Source organism: Rissa tridactyla, chromosome 7 (assembly GCF_028500815.1).
Source record: "Rissa tridactyla isolate bRisTri1 chromosome 7, bRisTri1.patW.cur.20221130, whole genome shotgun sequence".
In the NCBI taxonomy this organism is placed as follows: domain Eukaryota; kingdom Metazoa; phylum Chordata; class Aves; order Charadriiformes; family Laridae; genus Rissa; species Rissa tridactyla.
The window spans coordinates 51606063-51624753 of NC_071472.1; the positions used below are offsets into that span (position 1 = coordinate 51606063).

General features: G+C 51.1%; 1 protein-coding gene across 1 annotated transcript in view; it reads right to left on the bottom strand.

The window, feature by feature from the left end:
* NXN (nucleoredoxin) overlaps positions 1-14107 on the bottom strand; it is a 53348-nt gene extending 39241 nt beyond the window's left edge. The window contains exon 1 of the mRNA XM_054209310.1: positions 13750-14107. Within this exon, the coding sequence (XP_054065285.1) occupies positions 13750-14067 (318 nt within the window). The 5' untranslated portion in view covers positions 14068-14107. The remainder of the gene's footprint in view (positions 1-13749) is intronic.
* Positions 14108-18691: the final 4584 nt, after the last annotated feature.

The following is an 18691-nucleotide window of genomic DNA, read 5'->3' on the forward strand; positions in this document are numbered from 1 at the left end:
TGCTGGGGGCGCTGGGGTGAGGAGGGGTTCATCCCTGTGCCCGGCAGGTCTCCGCCACAGAAGCAGCTGGGTAACAGGATTTGTTCTGGATAATTCCCACTCCGGCTCTCAGGAGCCGAGTGGAGGAAGCAGCCAGAGACGCGCTCGGCCAGAGATGGCAGCTACCGTAGTAACCAGCTTTTATACAACTTATTCTCCCCCAGCCGTGCCAGGTGTAAATCACGTCTCCAGTTTCAAGCCCCAAGAAGAAAAGGCAGCATCATGAAGACAGAAAGGAGGCACGTGAACTCTTGCACACTGACATCAGGGTGACGGGCATCCCTATAACTGGGCAGGCAGATGCCCAGCCCCAAGCTTTCGGCACGTTATATCGCAGGTTTAACATCCAACCCAGTCAGTTGGTTTGGGACAGTGACCAAATCCAAGTGACAAACTCCTGCCCATCTGCTTTGGTCCTCTCTCCTATGAGCAGTCTACCAAATACCGGCTGCACGAGCCTGGCTGGAATAAACACTTTTGCATAAAGAAGGTGATGTTCCCAAATCTTGGCCTGAAGGCCAGCAGCACACCTTCACGTCGCCTGGACAGACCTCTGGCTGCAGCAGCAAAGAGATGGGCAACTGTGGCGACTGTGTACAAGTCAAACATGGCCAGGGCTCCTGCCAAGCTACCGGGCAGAAGCAGCCACAAGGATGAAACTAAGCACCAGCCGCTGGCAGGGAAGAGCTCTGCAAGCTCGTGGCCAGGCAAAGTGCATCACCTCACAGCAGGCACAGCCATGGAAGAGGTCTCTGCTTGCCTTCCCATTCCAGATCCCAAACCTCCGTGCCTACAAGGCTGGAGGCATCTCCTCCAGCCTGGTCTGTCACTATCTGTGGGTACTTACCCTCTCCCCACAGGGTAAGGGAAACGTCTCTTTAGATAACCAACTGTACGGCAAAGACCATCTTCTTCTCGTGCAGCTGTTTGAACAAGGCCCAGCATTACAGACCCTGAGCCGCCAGTGGAGCAGTAAGCTATGCATAGGGTTATTATTTTAATAATTAGAGGGATGGCCACAGACAGAAGTGGTATTCGGTGGCCTCTTAACCTTAGAGAGTTACTGGGTTTTATGCAGACGACTCCACTTTTTCAGCTGTGAAGACTGCAGCAAATCCTCATGGAGAAAAACATCAAAAAGAGGACGCTGGATGCGGCCCAATGCAGGGCTGCTGCTAGGCCAGCCCAAGCCAAAAAGCAACATAAAACATGCAGGGCTCACAGGGCGTTTCATTTTTAAAATGGAGTAAAATCTGGAGCCTTCCCGCGATTCAAAGCCAGTCTGCCTGGAGCAAAGTGACGTTCCAGGCAAGGAACCGCTCTGCTCCCCTCTCCAGCCTGGTCCTCGCGCCTCTCCATCCATCCATCCACCCATCCCTCCCTCCCTCTGCTCTCCCACGCTCACTGTCCCTCTGCCGAGATGGCTCTTCCCAACATAGGCGGCACTCCCCAACCTACCACATCACCATCCTTCCACCTCGGGAGCCACGGGCCCCACGCAGCCGGCAGGGACATGCCCACAGGGAAAGGCAGGGACAGCCACCTACCCTTCTGCTTCACAACGTGGCGATTAACCGGCTTGAAAACTGCCTCTCTAGGCAAAAACCTGTCCTGGGAGCAACTGGGGCGGCAGACATCTACTTTGCGCGCCACCTCAGAGATAAACACCTTCTGCCGAGTGGGGCCCTGGATGCTCCTGTCACACACAATAATTAAACCATCAGTCAAAGACACAGCGCATTAACACAGACGGAGGTGGATAAGGGAATCAAATCGTTCTACTTGAATCTCTGCAGCTAAACGAAACCTAAAGCAGGTCACATCTAAGGAGGAAAAAAGTGAGAGACTTATAAAGAATCGAGAAATCTCATTTAACAGTCGGCTTTCCCAGTGTTTGCCAAGAAAGCAAGAAAACCAAAGAGAGAGTGCCTAAGCGTGTCTGGATCGGGCCAGCAAGAGGACAGAAAGGCACGGAGGGCCTTGACCGTCAAGAAGCATTGCAACAGAGGTGGCCAGCAGGTCTTTGAAGACAAGGGGGAGGCAAAATTGCTGGCACAGCAGCCCATAGCTTTTTCCATTCCTTTAAAAAGGAAAGGAGTCAAAGCTGTGCCATACGTTAGCACTTAAGTAGTCCCTGCCCTCAGTTTCCCACCATCTGTACTACTCTCTGGAAGTCCCCATCTCATTTAATTTATTGCTGTGTGTCTTCGCCAGAATCAAGGACCTAAATATCAGGAATCGTGGTGGGAGGCATCCAGCTGCTATGACCCATTATAGGAATAAAACGTATTTGCGCAAACTTGCATTGAGAAAGCCGGGCAGCAAATCTTCCTACGAAGAACTTGCCATGCTTCCAGATTAGCAGATCAAGCTGCAGGCATTAAGACCTTTTCCCCTTCTATATCTGTGAAATCCAGTGCTTAGGACAGAAAAATGGGTCTTTTCTAACCCTGGAACGAACTGATTTTGGAAGCACGACGGCGGCAGCAGCAGGGGGCAATGGCTGTGGCGACGGCAGGCAGGGAAGCTGAGCACGACCAGGGGCTGAAGTTCACTCGCTGCGTGGGGCTGGTGAGATGGGGCTGTTCCTGGGGGACTGGGACCAGTAAATCCCGGCATTGTTGGCTGCAGATCCCCATTCTCGTCACTCATCCAGCCCCCAGACCCCTCTCGCATCAGTGTTCCTGCCCGTCGGAGGAAGACAGCAGGACTTCCCTATAATGCATGCGGCCATTTGCAAAGCTCCCGAGCACAGATTACAGGGAAGAGCTCGTTAGAAGCAGCCTGTAATGCAACAGCGATGCGGCCTCTGCCTTACAGCCACAAACCAGGATTTAAAAGGCAGCACCCTGAAAAATAAGCTTGTAGAATCACCAACCTCTCAGAAGGAAATAAGCACAGCTCCCTGCCCTCTCAAAACACCAGCTATCAGTTGATAAAAGAAGAGCGTTCCTGCAAGCTAAACGCCCAGGCAGTACTTGCAAGGCAGGATTTGTGGACTGCTGCCCTTGGATTTGCTCGGAGAGCGACAGAACAGCAGCCAGAAAAACTTGGAGGGGGTGAAGAACATTTCTAACACCGTGGTGATCTGTCTGATGCTCAGAGCCCATCAGACCCAAGTACCTGTGCAAGGATCACAGTGCTGCTGTTGCCCAGGCCGCGGGCTGTGTTTGGAGGGGCAAACGGAGGGGTGGGGGGGTCTGTTGGTGAGGCTGGAGGCATCTGCAGGCTCTTGGACTCTCTCACTTCTCAGGGTCGGAAACAGTCACGCAAGGGCAGTTTCATCTGCTTCACAGCTCCGACAGCAAACCTGGAAATTGTCTTCTCCTTCCCACACCGCTTTACCCTTGCTGTCCTCCTCCCGGCTCAGTTTAAGTTGTCTTATTCCTCCACCCAACAGCAGCAGCCAAGCAAGGAGAGGACAACACGGGATTCACCCGGGACCTCCAGCGAGGGCTGGGCAAGTGGATGCTGAACTGCAAACGAACCAGCGCAGCCCACAACTGAACCTCTCCGTGCCCACCTCCAGCCCAGCATGCGACCTTTTAACTAGCAGTGAGCAGGAGGGAACGGAGCTGAGATCCCTGGCAACGCTAATAAAATCACTGTTTCTCCTTTACTGGGGAGAGGAAGAATAATCCTTTTGAACTATCAAAGTGGGGGAGAACCAACATCTGTTCAGATTCAACTGCTTGGGTCTCGCTGTTTTAGCTCCAACTCTTTCCCGACGGGTGGGAAAGGTCTCTAAGCTTTTATTCAAAGGCTTTGCCCTTAAACAGGGCCTTTCAGCAGAGGATCGCAGAGCACCTTATAGGCATTTAATTAAAACTTACAACCCGCCCTGGCGAGGGAGGGATTAAGAACAGGCCCCCGGCTCAAACAGCAGCTCACCAGCACATGCATCTCTTTCTCCCATACGACTGATGTGTTCGGCTCAGTTGCAAGGTCCCAGTCTCACCAAGTTACTGAATACACCCCACACAGCACGGAGCCTCCGGAGAGCCGTCAGAGTGGAAGGGAGAGGCCGGGAACACATTGCAACGCGATGGGATGGGTGGGCAGGAGCTCCTCTCCACCGACCAAGCCACAGCAAGGAGATGGGTTCAGCTTGTACTAGAGACACAAAACAGTGGTTTGTAACCCCTCTGCAATTTAAATACTATACATTTCCAAAGCACGGCATTACTGGGGACCAATTCATCCACCTAACAGCCCTGGGAAGTCGATAAAATGGAAAACCACTTTTTTTTTTTTTTTTTTTTTACCCCCCTTGGTTACCTATAGGGTGAGACTTTTGCTGGTTGAATTAAATCTATTTAAACAAAAGTAAGTTCAGACATCTGCCTTTGCACAGTGTCAGCTGCGAGAAATGAGCTAACATCCAGATGCAGTGGCATGTCAGGATTAGCCCAGGCTGGGGCAGGAATGCTTCCATGTATGGAAAAATATTGGAGCAGTGAAACCATAAGCTTGGAGCAGAGCAAAGTGAGAGGCCCTGTCAATGAAGCTGCGGGCTCAGGTTTAGAGGATTTAGTGGCTCAGATCCGCTGTAAGATCCTCAGCACATATTACAATAAATTTCACACTTTTTCCAAAAGGGACTCCCACAGCAACGCTGCGAGTGGCGGGGGTGAGATCCTACACCCGTCTGTTTGCTCTGGAAGTGGGGCTCGGACCGTTGGGTACCATTAACGCTCCCCGCACTGGGCACGGGCTGGGGCGTTGATGGAGAGGTTCTGGCGAGTACAAGGCTGCTGCTGCTCGCACTCGCCTGCCTGCCCATCCCTTGGCAGCAGCCTTCTGCACAGCAGGATTTCTAAAAGCCAGCTCGGAGCTGGCACGCTGGACGAAGCGGTGGCAGTTGAAAAGAAAAGGCTGAGCTGAATCAGTGTGGCTGGGGAGCTGGGATGTGCTTCTGCCAATGCCACGGCAAGGGCAGCCACTGCTGAGGCACGGGGAGAGAGCCGGGGCAGTATTCTCTTCAACTGGCCCGGCACAAATCAAGAGGGCTCATTTGTCAGCATCCTGAGTTAACGCTAATGAAGTAATGGCTATGACTTCATCTCTCCAGTGGGAATCTCTTGGGAACGAGGGAGAACTAGAATTTCTCTCTCCGGCTCGCTCACGCAGTTGCAATTCATTTCAGTTGCCTTCTACTCTCTTCTGCAAACATTACCTAATTCTCACCCAGATTCTTAAATCCGTGCATTGAAACATAAAACAACTCTCCCTTCTCGGCTGTCAAAGCCCAGCCCCACAGAGATCCCTCCTGGCGGCTTCTGACCCCCTGTGCCAGCTGCCACCCCCTCCCGGGGGCCGGCCACACCGAGCCCCTCTCGTATCCGAGGATGCCACCAGCTATTTTTTATGCCTCAGGCACGAAATAAAAATCTTGGCAAATTCATTTTAAATAGGGACCTTTGCATCTTTTCTCCATTAAAATATTTTAACTTCAGGTTGGATTTAGCCACAGTTGCAAAGACAGACAAAATGTTGCCGGAGGACGCTGGAGTTTCTCTCCTTGGCCAGGCAGGATAGCTTCAACTGGTGCAGACCTTCACGGGTGCAAAATACACACAGCAACATGTCACACCACCCTGCTGCTATGGCGCCGAGTCTGCCCGAAGAGACTGTCGAGCCTTGTCCCCCAGCAGCACCGGGTAGCCCCACTGCCTTCCACACTACAAGCCTTTGGCTTCCCAGTTTGCTCTGCCCTGGGTTTGCTTCCCAGAAGATGCTCTCCCCTCCCCGTGCACCATTCCTGGGCTCCACAGTTGCGATGCCACGATCATCTGAAGCACATCCTTTACAGAGTGGATTCTCCCCAGCATCCAGGCTCGGTGCCCAGCGCTCACCTCCCCGCTCGGGCTGGGAGCCAGCAACCCCCCCGGCTCCCCCGTGCCTCCTCAGGGGCTCCCGTCGCTTTGTTTTGAGGCCAGAGGGGCTTGCTGGGCTCTGGGCAGGGGGTTGATCAGGTTGCAAAAGCTCCCTGACGCAACCGAAGCAGTCAGTCACTCACACTAAATAAAGACCGCAAATTCTTTACATATTAATTGTTGGTTGCAATTTTTCATGGTGTTGAAAGACAGACGTGAGAGTATGCAGAAACCATTCCTGCATCTTTTTAGTTCCACCCTTCCATTAATTGTGTGTACTCTAAGCCAAATCAATAAGACAGCACATTTTCTTTGGAAAACCGAGATGATGAAAAGGCGATCAGCTATCATACAAGACGCTCACGTTGTAATCTGAAATACTTGTATAATTCACTTTCCCATGAGAGAATTTCATACATCTATTTGCTTACTTGTCAACTCATCCCGCTCCCAGCTGCTCCACTGGCCACCTCTTTACCTCGCGACCCACAGATTTAACTCTAATCGCGTTTTTCACCTACAGAGCATCCAGAGAAGCAGCAGACCCAGACAGCACAGAGGAAGCTGCCCTGCAGAGGTACATCAAGGCAGTGCTGGGGGAAAGCCCTCTCCCCAGCTCAACAACACCCCCGGCCCCCAGCCGGGGCTCCTACCCCGGGAACCGAGGGGAATTAACCTGCACAAAGCCCAAGTCGTAATGAATCCAAACACCCTCCGCACGCTGGCATTACTCCCCCTTTCTTAATCGTTATTATCTGGAGATTGCAGGAGCACAAAGTGATCTGTCTAGAAAAATGTTTCAAATCTATCGTGCCTTACACTGTGACGTGCTATGGAACCAGTTTAGAGAATACACACTGCTATAAAGTCGTGATTATTCAGTATTCAACCCAGCCTGAAAGCTCAGGAGTCAGCTTGTTATTTGCTGAAAGCAGGGGGCCCGAAATTATCCGTGAATAGTTCAAAGCTGCAGTTAATTCAACATCTCTACTTTCAAAAGCACAAAAATCACAGATTCCTGGAGTGTGTAAGCTTTTTAAAAATGACAAACTACTAACTGTCAAATCAAAGCAGCAAAGAGAAATCCACATGGCTGATAAGACAAATAGTTGCATTTTAAAGAGTAATTAAATATCACTTTGGAATATTTTGCTTGGAACTTGTTTCCCTGATAAAAAATGGGGAGGGGAAGGAGGAGGAGGAGGAGGAAGCAATCCGCACGCACCAACGAGCTTCTCACCAAGCAAATGCTCAGGCAAGCACTGCTCAAACTTGTTTCCTTGAATTCAGAGTTCAGCCTGCTGCATCACAGCCTCCCGTACCCTCTCAGTTTCCCTATATCCCTACATTTCACATCAAAACTCTAGCAATGAGGAGCAGACGACCAATACGTTGAATCTGGCTTGCTGGGGAGGAGGGTGCGTGGGGCTGGGGCAAGAATCCCCCTGGTCTGATCACCAAGAAGTGCAATATCTTCTGACTCGACTTAGATTAAAACCATACCCCCAACTTCCACGCTGGGAGCGTTTGCTGAAAAAAACAGGAATGCAAAACAGAGCGCTCTACTCAGATGCAATTCAGGAGAAGAGAAACCCTACCCGGGCTGCGTGAGCTAACCCTACCGTACGCCGCTTTGAAACATTAAAAGTATGTCCACGAGAAAGGATCAAAAAACTCCCAACTTCAAAACCCCCTGGACTCCCTGAAAACCCGTACCCGCTAACAATGAACTTGCAATGAATTTCACACAAGCTTTCTCAGTGCTAAAAAATACCTATAGGCAACGGTACAAAAGGATCGTTTCATGTATTAAACAAGGAGACAGCTTACTGCATTTCAAACCAAAACGTTACCAAACCCCTTGAAGAAGCCACCATCTGAAAGCAACGCAAACCTGATGTCAATTTTGGGGACAGGACTTGCAGGGCCCAGCTCAGAGGACCCAACCGTGTGTGATCAGGAAAAGCTCCTGCTGCTTCTCCCCACCGTGGAGCCAGGAGGATTTGATGATGGAAAGATGTCCAAGGACTTTCAGAGCTGGCCCTCACACATGGGCAATTACCGACTGAAGGACGCAATAAACAACACGGCAGATGACACATCAGCAAGACATTTAAAATACTAATTCTCCCCCAGGGAAAGCGCTCAGGCAGGCCACAGTTTGGATATATGGGGAAATCCAACCTCCAAGGATGTCTGTGATGTTTTCACAACTAGTGCAGGACCTGGATTTTATACACAGCCCCCAGACTTGCTGTCTGCTGACAGCAGTGAATGCTTACGGGGATTTCACTGAAGGATTAGTGTTTTGGCATGAGAGATGACTGCTAGTTGTATGGAGGGTCATTGCAAAGCTGTATAAAATATACTTAGAAATAATTTCGAAAAGCGGCACCAACAACAAAAATTAGAGAATGTTTTGGCTTCAATGTCGTTCTCACAATGTGGAAATACCGAATAGCTTATTCTGCAGTCATAACTGAAGTTCACTGTTGTACTTCTCCAGAATCGCACAGAAAAACCCTCCATTATTTTCTACCTTCTTTTGTAAAGCTGTTACATGTTCAGCGCCTAAAAGAATGCATTTTTGGAGAACTGTGCACTGATTACTTTAAAAAGCAAAGTTGCTTTGCTTAGTTCTGCAACCTGAGAGTAACAAGCGAAAATGTCAACCATGCATTTTTAAATAACGTTTTCATTTCAACATCTGGATTAAGATGCCACAATGAAAACCAGCACACAGGCTTCTCTCTGCTGCTTTCATAGATCTCCCGTTCTTATGTTTCAGAACCAACGAGTTTCAAAGCAAACAAAGAATCGGTTGGTGCTGCTAATGCCTTGCTTCTTGCTCAATAGCCTTATGTCATGAAAAGACCATATTTTTCAAATCTACATCTCCGTGAGCCAAAGATTTCATATACATTCCCACCCCAGAAATACAAAGTCAGGAACACAGCTGAAAGTGATTACCTAGATATTTTTATATGATGAAACTCAAAAGCTGCGTCAAGTGATTTACAAAATTCTCTGTTAGACAAATCCCACATCTGTGCTGACCACTTGCCTCCCAGATCTCAGCAGATGGCGATTTCAAAATGAAAAGTTATGAATCCCTGAAAATTGGGGTGTACCTTAAGCTATAATCAAGGGTATGCGGTTGGTATTTCCCCCCCCCCCCAAAAAATTGTGTACAGTCTAATTTAATAACATTTCTACCTCCTCCCCACCACTTCTTGCACAAGCTCTACCTACAAAAGTAGTACCCAGTGTCTTATTAGGAGAGGCTCCTACAGTAGAAGATCTTTGTAAGCAGAGCGAAAGAAAAGGCCCTTTTCTTGGGAAGGTGGGAAGGGAATATAGGAAGTAAATAATAATAATAATTAAAAAAAAGACCTCACAAAGAGATATCTGCAAACAAGCAAGAGGTTGGTCACTTTCACCTATCGACCTTAAGACCACCATTTTATTTGCGGTGCTGAGGAAGACGGACTCCCAGCACAGAAGGGGTGTTCTATTCGTGCCCAACTCAGATCACCTACCAGAGTAGTCAGGCCACTAAAATAGTAAAATCCAAAGCTACCAACTTGCTCTTTTCCGCCTCCTTAGGGCGAGACAGAACAAACATCTCCTTTACATGCGGAGAAAGATCACATGCCTCTGACACACAATTCGGCAAAAGACAAATTTCATGTGAACATGGGAGAAAATAAATAGGGCAGGGTATATAAATCCAGCTTTTAAGATAAAAACGCTCTGTCCCAACTGAAGTGTATTTACCAGCTCAAACTGTTTTCAGATACTTGACTGAATAATCACAGAAGCATAATCAACATGTTTTGCGTTTATTTAAAACCAGAGCAGAAGTATTCCAGCTCCAGTGGAAGTGGGTTTGCCTTCCCAAGAAGAATCTGGGCAACGCTCAAGCAGATGCGTAAATACAGTGGAAAGCAAAAACAAAACAAGAGGCGAAGAGCAGACCCTACACCACCGCGGCGCTGTGTGGATGCACCAAATAAGCGTAATTAGAAAAGTCCAGATTGGAAAGAATGAGGAAGACAACTGGGCCAAGTAAGTAACAAGTAAAAACAAAAGCAAGGGCAAATAAACAACAGCAAAAGATAAGCTGCTTCCCTCCCAGCGCAGACCCACACACAGCCTTTTCTCCTCCGGCACCATGACCCTCCGTTCTCCCACTCCTATGCGGACCCGAGTGAAAGGACCTACTCAACAGAGAATGTGCCCAATTTATTTTTTTTTTTAGCAGAAATAACCGAGGTGTCCCACAGCAACACAGCGCAGCAGGACAGCATGCTCCTGCCGTCCTCCCAAAGCCTGCATGCCCTAAGCCCTCGAAGGGCACCCGAATTCCCTCCGAGGGTAGGTGGACTCTGCAGCAGAGATGGTCCGGAGCTCACCAGAAGTCTGGGGTCCTCCCAACAGCGGGGAGGGCGCTGCCCCGTCACGGGCGCCGGTGGACATCAGGGCACGTAGACAGATGGGGGCTGTTTACATTACCGAGGTTCTCAGTAGCAATCAGGAATTAAAGCTGTTATTAAACCAACCCTCCAGAACTTGAGCAGCTGTTCATGCAAACAGATAACAACAGGGTGATGTTAAACCAAAACCCCAAATGAAACAAAGACACGGAGCAACATCTCTCCCCCATGCTCTGCTCAGCAACGCCAGGCATTATCGGAAGACAAATCAATTAACAACAGCTGTGTATAGCTACCCGAATCCGGGGCTGAACAGCTTAATTGAGGGATGTGTATCATGAGTCAAAGGCCTCCAATCTCATTTGGAGCGTTACGGTTTTGCTCTTGAAAGAAACCCCAGTAATACGGCTGGCTGTGGCTCAGACAGAGGCATTATGCCATCCTCCTCATTAATCAAAGGCTTTCCCCACATCCAGATGTTTGCTGACTTGTACTGCTTGCTTTTATTACTGGTTTGGAGACAGAAATTGCTATATGCTAAAGTTACCCAAATTCAACTGGTTGTTGCAAGACGCACAGGCTGTTATGCCCTGGGTAACTGCACCCCGGCATTATTGAGTTACTGGGGCATTCAACGAAGAGTGGCTGTTTTCTTTGACAACCCATACTACTTTCACCAATAACCATGAGAATAAGATGCTATTTTACTTTTAGGACTGTGGGAATCTTTCTGTAAGCCCAGAAAGGAGCCTGTTTTTTTAAGACCTATCGAAGTCCAATGTTTGGAAGAGGGAAAAACGTTAAAAAAAACACAGAGTACGCCAAAGAAAGACAAGGCACGCGCTGATAAATGTTTCAGGAGGAAACCAAGACCGTAGTAGCTGTATTATTCAATAATTCTGAGCAACAAAAACGATGCTACAGCCAATATGGGATAGGAAGTCATCTCTCCCCAAAGCTTTCACGACCTCAGTAGATAAATTAACCAACTCTCAGCGGGAAGCATTGGCTGTAAGGGACCTCTGGAGGTCTTTGAGCCTGCAGTCACCAACACAAGACCCCTTCGGCCACGGCTTCACCCAGCCAAACGCTGCAACCTCCAAGGACGGGGGCTCCACAGCGTCTCCGGGGGCTGAGGCTGAGAGCTCAGGGATAGAGTTCAGCTCCCAGCCCGACATTCCCACCTCTCTCTCTGTTATCTCTATTCTGCATCTATAAGATCCCTTTCTTCCCATAAATCTATATAATTCTCTGGGGCTTGTCTCACATCGGGTTTAGGAGTAGCCTTTAGTGCAAAGGAACCATAACTCAAAAGGTCTGCCTACATTTTTCTAATGCTTTTTGTTTTTAAACAAATTAAGCCGGCGAGGTACCGAACATATGCTAGACATCCCTGGCTCCTGCTGGCATGTTTTTGAAAAATAGAAAGTTTGTGCTTTTCTGGAGAGTCAGGTCATTAACCTGACTATTTAAAAATCAGCCTATTATACAAGGAAACTTCTAACTGCCTGAACTACAGGTTATAAATCTCCTGTTTAGAAATCTGATATCCCGACATAATTGCCCTTTATAACTTACAAATAGGTTCTCTGTTATCCATAGATTAAGCTTCCTCCAAAGCCACATCACATCTGCTTAGTTTTGAAAATATACAGCATGAGCTTCAATTACTTTACGCGCCGCACAAAAATAATCCTGAATTTAACTCAGGGCTTCTTGGAATAAGAGTTTAAGACCCCATAATCTTTTTATTTCATGTTTTCTTGCAATCTAATAGATGGAAGTATTGGCCGGCATGTAAAATTAATGCCACTTTCCACTTCTACAATTTCCCAACCATTTAACTGTGTTGCAGTGAAATTTTTAAAGCAAATATGGCAAGCAAAAAGTCCCACCAGCTAAATAATCTGAAATGTTCTGTAGGGAAATGGCCAGCTACTAATTGAAACCACAATCTTTTCATGTCCCTGTAGGAAGAGGGTTTGGTTTTAAAGACACCGGAATTAAACTGTAATTTCTCTGAAGGATGAAGCTTCTGTTACAACTCCCCTTGTTAATGAAACCGGTCTCAGACCCTGAGCCGTGACCATGCCTGCAAGCTCCCAGTTAGAAGGACCTGGACTTCAAAGGGGCAAACTGGGGGCCTTCAGCATCATCATCCAGGTGCACGGCGTTAAACACACCAGTTTTCACAGAACCAGGGGCTTAGCGACAAAACCCTGCAGCAAACCAGCCAAAAAGCCGAACCTGGGTTTCAAAATAGCTACACAACTTCTCAGCAGAGGGGGCATCCCACAGCGCAGCCAGATGGGCAGCCAACTTCTCCTTAAATGACTCCTTTGCCTAACGAACGGTGCAAAGTGCCGGCAGAGGAAGGTTCAGAGACCCGTCCAGGAAGAAGTGGTCCCTCTTGCCCCACCACGGCCTCACAGAGCCCAGACACAGGGGATGCCCGAGGGGGTTCGCAGGTACCGGAGTGACCCCAGTCCCCGGTGAAGCGGAGAACGCACCTCGCCGAGAGCCAAGCCAAGGCTGCTTCCAGACCAGCAGCTGCGATCACTCGCCGGAAAGATGCTTAGAAATGGCACAGTGGGGCACCATCTTTTTAATTCTTACTCAATAGCTTCCAGAGGTTAGGTTTGTAAAGGCTTTTTTTTTTTTTTTTTTTTTTTTAAATAACATCTACCAATGTTGCGAGCTCGCTGGCATCTGGAAGCCCAGCCTTCCCCGTCTGCCTCTCACAGAGCGCTTTTTGTCTGATATCTGTCTTTCCAATTAAACTCTTTGGATGAGGGGCTCTAACTTATAGAGTATCGACCACACCAGCTGCTAAATGAAGACGGATAACGAACACCATCGCACCAACTTGCCCGGCAGCTTCCAAGCCGGGCTCCAAACTCGCTCCTCGACCACCAAACGCCCTCCCAGGGGCTAGTGGAGGCCATGGCTCCCCTTCTGTACCCAAACCCGGGGGGCCTGTCCACGGCCCGCACCGAGGCCTGCTCCCCTCAGCCCGGGCGGAGCCAGGGGTCCCGGGTCTGGGCTCGGAGCGGCGGCTACCGACACGCCTCGCCCGCTCGCCCCGCTCCTCTGAGGGACCCGCCGCCGCCCGGGCCCGGCTCCCCCCAACCCGTGGAAGGGGAACGGAGCCTGCGGGCTCTCCCCGCCCGGAGGAGCCGGGCGAGACGGCGTCGCCCCGCGGGACGGCAGCCGACCCCCTCCCCTCCTTCCCCCCGGTTCCTCCCGGGAACTTTCTGGAAGGCGCCCACCCAGCACCCCGCGGGACCCGCCCCGGCAGGGCCGGGGTGGGGGGGGACCCGGCCGAGCCCCGCCGCCCCCAGACAAAGCCCGGGGCGCGCCACCTCCCGCCCCTTCCCCCGCCGGCCCCCCGGTCTCACCTTGCGGTGCTTGTCGGCGAAGGGCAGCGCCAGCCAGGGCATGGCCCGCACGGCCTCCTGCCACTGCTGCTGCTCCTGCTCCGCCGACACGAAGACGATCTCCAGGCGCTGCCCGCCGGCCGCCGCCGCCTCCCCCCTGAAGCGCCCGTAGAAGGCGGCCAGGCTGGCGCCGAGCTGGGCGCAGGAGCCGCCGAGGCTGCAGCCGAAGTAAAGCCCCACCAACGAGACCCCGCGGGCGGCCAAGGCCGACACGGCCACCTCCTCCCCGTCCGCCGACACCAGCACCTCGCCCAGCACCTCCGACAGGGCGCCCGCCATCCCGCCCCGCTCCGCTCCCCGCTCCGCCGCCGCAGCCCCGCGCCGGCCCCGCCCCGCCCCGCCAGGGGGCGCTGCCGCGCGGCGCCCGCCTCCCGCACGGCCCGGCCCGGCCCGGCCCGGCCCCCTCCGCGCCCCGCCGCCTCCCGTGTCCCCTCCCCGCGCGTGGCGTGGGACAGCCCGCCGTGGGTACAGCCTCCCCCCGGGCCTCAGCTTCACTCCCCGCCCGGGGCCCGGCTGCCCCGGGGAGAGGAGGGAGGGATGGCCGGTGCCCGCCGCACAGGCGCTGGCCTTGTCCCCACCGCACTGTCCCCGCTGCCAGGAGGCGGTGGCTGCTGGGGACCAGCTCGTCCTCGCCACGAGTTGCCCGTCCTGCAAAACGCCCGTCCTCAGCTCCCCATGCGATACCCGCATCCAGCTGGGACACCCGTGGGACACCCGAGGGACACCCAAGGGACACCCGAGGGACACCCATCCTTTAAATCCCTGCCCAGAGAAGGGCAGCTTCCAGCTAGCTGGCCCCCCGGGTCGGGGCAGAGCAAGGCTCCACAAAGGCTGCAGGACAAGAGCCCGTCTCGTCTTTGTTTTCCAAATCTAATGTAAATATGTGTTTACCCTTATCAATGGCGAGCGGAAAAACCCGAAAACCAATCCAGAAGTGTAAACACAAGGAAATTTCGGCTGCGTTGAATTACACCGCCTGGCTGGCTGGAATACAGAAAGGAAATAAAGCATAAACAGTGACATGCAAACCAGGCTTTAAAATGCATTTGCTCTTTGTAATCACGGTCTGTAATCTGCAAGCCCGCAGAATTCACCGCAGCGTGAATCCTCAGCCCCTCCAGACTGACGTCTGTCTGTCTGTCCCTGCCACAGAGGCCAACCCGCCTGCCCTCGCCGGCACACAAACATGCACCCTCCACTCCCATAAAGAGAAATAAACGTGTGAGCGTGTGCGAGGCTGAGTCCAGAGGATGGGTTGGGGGGGCTGAAGTTTGAGGATTTTGGTTTGGAGCATCCGCACGCATTCCCAGAGACACAGCGCTGCACCGGCGCTGCGACAACAGAGTGTGCACCCAGGCTGGACACCTCCACTTTGTGAAACAGCCCCAAACCAGCCCTCTAAAATCTTGCTAGCCACTGTAAAATACACCTTTGTTTTTACAACATTTCCTTATTTGGATTCTCATTTGGTGTCTTACTGTTGATGCTTTCAATTGTATTTAAAATCGTTGTATAGCATCCAGAGCCATTAGGGGATGCTTTATAAATACAATTAATTATCATTATTATTATTACAGCTTTACAATCTCTCTCTTCTTTTGCCAAGACCTGCTCCCTAGAGGTGGTTCAAAGCAAGAGGAGTTTTGTCTTGTTTTTATTTGTCCTGCCTTATCTGCCTTAATTAAGTATTTGGACTCTTCAGGTCAGGGAAGCTGTTTTTTAAGTCTGCGGCCCTGAACTCGACCAACCCATGTGGCGATATAAATATTCCACCGTAAAAATAATATTTATGGCTGCAGTTAATTTGTCTGGCCCCGTTTTTAGCGAACGAAGCAGAAGCAAGATGCTCTGTAAGAACAAGTTAAAAGTCTTTCTCTCTCTCTTAAAGAACAATGAAATTCAGTGAGGAAACGGCTGTTCTCACGGAACAACATCGCCAGGTGAGGTGTGACTAACCGGAGGTTAAACCATGGGAATGTTCGCGGGGTTCCCGCTGTGGGTGGGTGGGTGGGTGGGTGTCTGGCCCTGCGCGGGCTCCGCTGCAGAACCGTGGACTCAGGGTGCGCCTTTGAGAACCGACTTGTGATGCCGGGATTAAAAAGCCAGGACGACACCACGGGGCTTTTAACAAGCAGTTTGTTGTCTCTACAAAGCTAGCGCCAATCTGCGTTCCCCTAACTCCTATTCGGTTTTGGTTTTTTTTTAGGCACCGTTTTCCACACTTTGGCGAGCAGATATTGTATGTGTCGGTGTTTAGCGACGGGCCCGCGGGGCTCCAGCGCCACCTCCCGGGGACCGGGGCTGGCGGCGGGGGGGGCGGCGGCACCCCCAGCCCTCGCCAGGGAACCGGCAGGGAAAACTCCTGGACAAACAGCAGAGAGAAACAGCCTGGTTGGTCTCTGTCTTTGGGAAGGCAGCTTTCCGGGGCACAAAAGGAGCCCCCGTTAGCTGCCAGCAGGCGCTGCGCTGCGGCGGACGGGCAGTGACGCAGAGGCACCGAGGCCGTGGGATGTTACATTTCTCGTTGCCTTTTTTTTTTTTTTTAAAACAGGCAACTGCCTTTTGGACACATTCCATCCACTATAAACATCAGTTTCAAGCTTCGTTATAACCCTTCTTACAGAGGTATGTCTGCACTAGCAAGCTGGGACAAATAATGGTGTGAACAGTCCTGTTTATGTGACTGCCCATGCCAAAAAATAGTGGTTACGGGCAATAAGGACACCCAGGGCGATTAGAGACCACGGAGAGTTGTCCGCTCCCAAGTTCAAACTTTCTGGCAGCCGTGTAACTGCAGGCTCTGTAACCGCTTCAGTGCAGCAGCTGCATCACCGGCCAGCAGCACTTAAAACATTATTAGACATTATTGAACATTACTCATACCTTGGAGACACGGGGAGCAGTGGAACACCGATTCTCCTGGGTATCCAGGAGAGGAAGCCACGTCAATCAGCAGGATGGACTTGAGAACACGCAGGTGGGGTTAAACAGAAAAACCATCCCTGTGCACCCAGTAGAGAGGCTGCCCTGCAGCAAGAGTCACCATACTCTAAGATCATTAGCATGTTCTGCTAACCACTTACTATTTCCAAAATACAGTAACTTTCTTCACAGTCAGATTATCACGCAAGGGGAGCGATCTGAAGACGGCTATTCTAGTTTGTTCTCCCCGTGGACAAGCCCCAGATCTGTGTGCCGTATCCACTGACGGCTCTGATGATCTGATCCTATGCTGCGGTGCTCAAATAAAGACTAATTTGACTGCAAAAGGCTCTTTAGTTTTTAATTTAGCTGTATTCTGAACTCCACGTTGCGAAGAGGCAAGTGAATTTTCCACGGTATCTGGCCATCAGCCAGCCGCAAGGACTCATAAAAGAAAGGGACACTCTTCAAACACTCAAGTGTTTGACATAAATCCATTGTGTTCTGACATTTTTGTTATTTGGTAGCTCTTAATCGCAATGGTTACAGACACGGTACATTTGTGGGGTTTATTTTAGTACCGGGATGTTGGCTGCGTTTCAGAATATGGACATACATATCTAAAGAAAGCCCTGGGTAGTCATCCTGCTGGAAATCTGCAGGAAAAAAGGCCTAATTCTGCTCTACAGATGATGCAAGCAACTGCAATCCTTCTCCCCTCAGCTGCTTTCCTCTGGATTCACATCAGCGTCGTTGAGAACCACACAGGGCAGGCCATCTGTCCGCTCCAGATGGTTTGTAGCTGGTCACACATTAACTCCTTTAAACAGGTCCGTGTTAAGGTATCAGCCTTCCAAAACGCTGCTCCAAATTCGCTGGAGGTCTAAAACGACCGAGTTCAACGATGTTATGCTCAAAAGGAATTTGACCCCTCAAATTCTTCTGAGTGGTGTTGCAATACCGTTAATTTCCGGATTGCTGAAGGCAGCTTGGTGCGAGGCTAGCGGTACCTTTGACCCTCCCCATCTGTCGGGGGGCTCCGGCAGATGAGCCCTGCCAAATCTTGCCGGGCAGCTGGCAAGGTCCACATCTGTCATGCCAGTGACCAGGGGAGACCTCGGGGCACCCCTGCTCATCGGACCAGGTCCTGGGGTGCCCGTGCTGCTTCCCAGCAAGACCGGGATCCACATGTGATCACAGAAATAGAAAACGGCTCTTCTGAAAGCAAATACAGTTGATTTCAAACAGCGGCAGCAAAACACAAGGAGAAGGTGTCAGTCACAGACCATCTCTGTGTGTTTGGTTCTCTATGGGCTAGTCCAGTCCCTGGCTCCTGGGAACCATTTCTCCCCTAAGCCTTTGTAAAGTTCCTCCTATTCTTTTCAAAGTCCTTTTCCCCAGGTTTCTGCCTGATTCTCTGCCACCTCTTTGCCAGCCCAGGGCATTGATCTCAGCAGGGTCACAAGTAAACTTCAAAGGGACTCACACTTGTGCTGCTTGTTGAGGACCCCGAATGGCACCATCTGAGCCTTGTCATTTCCCCCCCTGCCTCCACGTGAGATAAGGACACCACGGGAACCCCTTGGCCATCACATAGCCGGGCTGGCGACAGCAGTCACACCACCAGCCAGGACACGTGTTGTTTGCTGCTGACTACTTCTGTTTCTCCATAGCTGCCACTAAAGCCCCGTCCCACGGGCAGCGCAGGCCCCGGCACACGCGCCCAACCACCTGCTGCTCTGCTGGCCCCAGGGGAGGGACGGATCACGGGGAGAAGCAGCAGCCCCAGCTCGCCAAGCCCTGCGCAAAGCCATGCCGTTCGCAGACCACGCCAGCACGAAACTGGAGCGACACTTTCTCTTTCATTTCTTCATCCCATTTTCCACCCTCAGAAGATGTGGCAGCGGTTTGCACGCTGGCTGTCTTAACAAGGGTACAAAAATCCCTATTTAGCCTCTTTTCAGCGGTGTTGAGCAGTCCT